Source organism: Pygoscelis adeliae, unplaced genomic scaffold (assembly GCF_000699105.1).
Source record: "Pygoscelis adeliae isolate BGI_AS28 unplaced genomic scaffold, ASM69910v1 Scaffold114, whole genome shotgun sequence".
Taxonomy (NCBI): domain Eukaryota; kingdom Metazoa; phylum Chordata; class Aves; order Sphenisciformes; family Spheniscidae; genus Pygoscelis; species Pygoscelis adeliae.
The window spans coordinates 183,899-186,328 of NW_008824587.1; the positions used below are offsets into that span (position 1 = coordinate 183,899).

General features: G+C 50.2%; 1 protein-coding gene across 1 annotated transcript in view; it reads right to left on the reverse strand.

The window, feature by feature from the left end:
• The window catches only part of DAB2IP (DAB2 interacting protein), a 140,943-nt gene that overhangs the window by 11,445 nt on the left and 127,068 nt on the right, over window positions 1–2,430 (reverse strand). Inside the window, exons 10-11 of the mRNA XM_009322128.1 lie at window positions 1,863–2,041; window positions 11–253 (exon numbers count right to left, since the gene is read on the reverse strand). Of these exons, the coding sequence (XP_009320403.1) occupies window positions 11–253; window positions 1,863–2,041 (422 nt within the window). The remainder of the gene's footprint in view (window positions 1–10; window positions 254–1,862; window positions 2,042–2,430) is intronic.

A 2,430-nucleotide genomic window follows, 5' to 3' on the forward strand; every position in this document is an offset into this window, starting at 1 on the left:
GAGGGACGACTGACTGTCATTGAGGGAGTCAGCCGTGCCAGGCGCGTTGGCCCCACTGTCCAAGAGCCGATTGTCCTGCAAGTCCACCATGGACAAACTCTTGCTGCCATTAGACATCTGCACGTCGGGCTCATTGGCCTCTGAGTAACTGGAGCTTCGGGCAGGCGAGGGCTGGGCCCCAGCAGACCTTGTGACAAAAAACAAGTCCTTGTTTTCAGGGGTTGGAGATGGTAACCGTGTGAAATCTATCAGACTGCGGGGAATTCAGTGCGTAAGGAAGAGGAGAGGAAAACAAAACAAAAAAGAAGAGTTGTGAATGCTGCACTGGAGCAGGAAAACGAAATCACTCAGAAGAAATCAGCATGGCACTGCTGTGCGGGACGGGGACATAACCCAGCCCCTGCGGCAGGGCTGGCCCAGCCAGGTCTGCCTGTGGGGAGGGACAGTGCAAGGGGAGTGGAGAGGACGGAGGGGTGCAGAGGAGCCCTGGGCCAGCCCTGCAGGAGCAGGCAGGTGTAGGCAGGTGAGCGAGGGGCGTGCGGATGCGTGGCGAGAGCGCTGCGCCGTGCAGGAGGCATTCACAGACACGCTCTCGGGGGCTCTGCCGCCCCGGCTGGATCTGCTTATCACGCTGACGGCACGTGTCACCCTTTCTGCTTCCAACTGGCTGTATCCATGCCACTCTCGTTTCCGCTGCTCTGTACCTGGGCAGTAAGCTCCTGAGGGCACGCGGGCCGGTATTTGTACAGCACGGAGCACCATGGGGGCCTGATCCACACTAGGCCTCCAAGGGTCAGACAGAGAGCTCTAACAGCCTAGCAACTGAAGGTTATCCACCCACTCCTCCTGCTGTAACATACATTCATGCAATATTGATTTCTTGGGGATAGGAAGAAAGCGCTCTGCAGTAGCTTAATGTGAATATACCGCTGATCAAAGACGGTGCATTGTAAGCAAGTATTTGGGTGAAAGCATGTTGTCAGAGATCCTCCATAGCGTTAGATTTAAGTAATTGTACCTCACGCTGGGAAGCATTAGAGATGACAGCTCTGATTAGAGCAAGTCCAGCACCATTGCTGCCTTTCATTCCTAATTAACCTGTTAAATATTATGTAGTTTCCACTTACAAACTATTTTACCAGCAGAGTCTTTCCATTTGTGTGGGCTCCATTTCATTTTCCACAAACAGAAACATTATAGGTCCGCAACAGAGTCATCTTCCCCATGAATGAAACTCCTTACATAATTAGGCCAAACAGTATGTTAGGTGACTGTGTCTGTGAATCACTGCTCATCATTAAAAACACCCAGTATTATAAAAACTGGACAGAGTAGACTGGAATTGATTGTTAAGGCTCTACAGCTTGGCAACTCTTAGAGAAATGTCCAGATTTGGATCTCAGTGAATTCAGCATACACCCTATGTCTTACGAAGATGGATAAGGCCAATCCTATAAATCTTGCATGCTCAGAGACCTAATGAATTTAATGGCGATACCCATCACTTTGAGGCAAACAAGCCCTCAACTCCTCAAAGGATGAACATTTTGCTTCTGCAGCTACATCTCACCATCTGAGACCAGAACCGCCAAGTTTGTGATTTCCCAGACCACATCCCCAGTTTTGGCTGACAAGGGACCCAGGATGGAGCTGTGTGCTTGCGCTACTGCCCACTGCTTTGTCTAGATTCAGAGCTGACCTACATCCAGTATCAGTTCTGCGATCAGAAAGCCTAGTCAATGGATCAGGCAACTCCACACTACACCTTGTCCTGCCTGTCCCTGCAGGTGCTCAGGTGTTGGCAGTAGATGAATATTCAGTATTTCCCTGGTCTGTGGCCAGGCCACCTTTTATGCTCTTACCCAGATAAGTCATTGTCTATCACCATTTTCTGTAGCCCCGCAGAGATGCTGTTGCCAGCATTAGGCGTGGATGCAGTGTGATCGGCCGTGACCGAGACCTGCACACAGGCCGGGTTACTGAGTGCTGAGTTGACATCCCTCAGGATCCGAGGCAGAGGCCCAAGTTTTGTTGCAGTGCCCTGGGCAGAAAAGAGAGCAGAATTACTACCAACATCTCGTATTTTTGCTAGAGAACTGTGGGCTTTGCCAGTTGCTGGACGGTCTCTTCAGTAAATCACATTAACAACATTCATCTTCTCCACCATTTACCCCCACCGCTGAGGCTATGGGATGTCCCAGAACATGTGGCTTTAGAAACCATTTGCTGTTGTGGGGCAGAGGAAACAAGCGTGATTAACAAAGTTCAGATACAGAAGATGACAGCTATAGCCAAGCCTGGTCCAGGTCTCTTGACAAAAATCCTTTTAATTAAAAAGAAACCTTTTGAACCTGCTGGGACAGACAAAATCCCAGTATTCGGCAGCTCTGCCTTCTCATCCCCCCTGCCTCTCTATCCTCACCCCGCAAT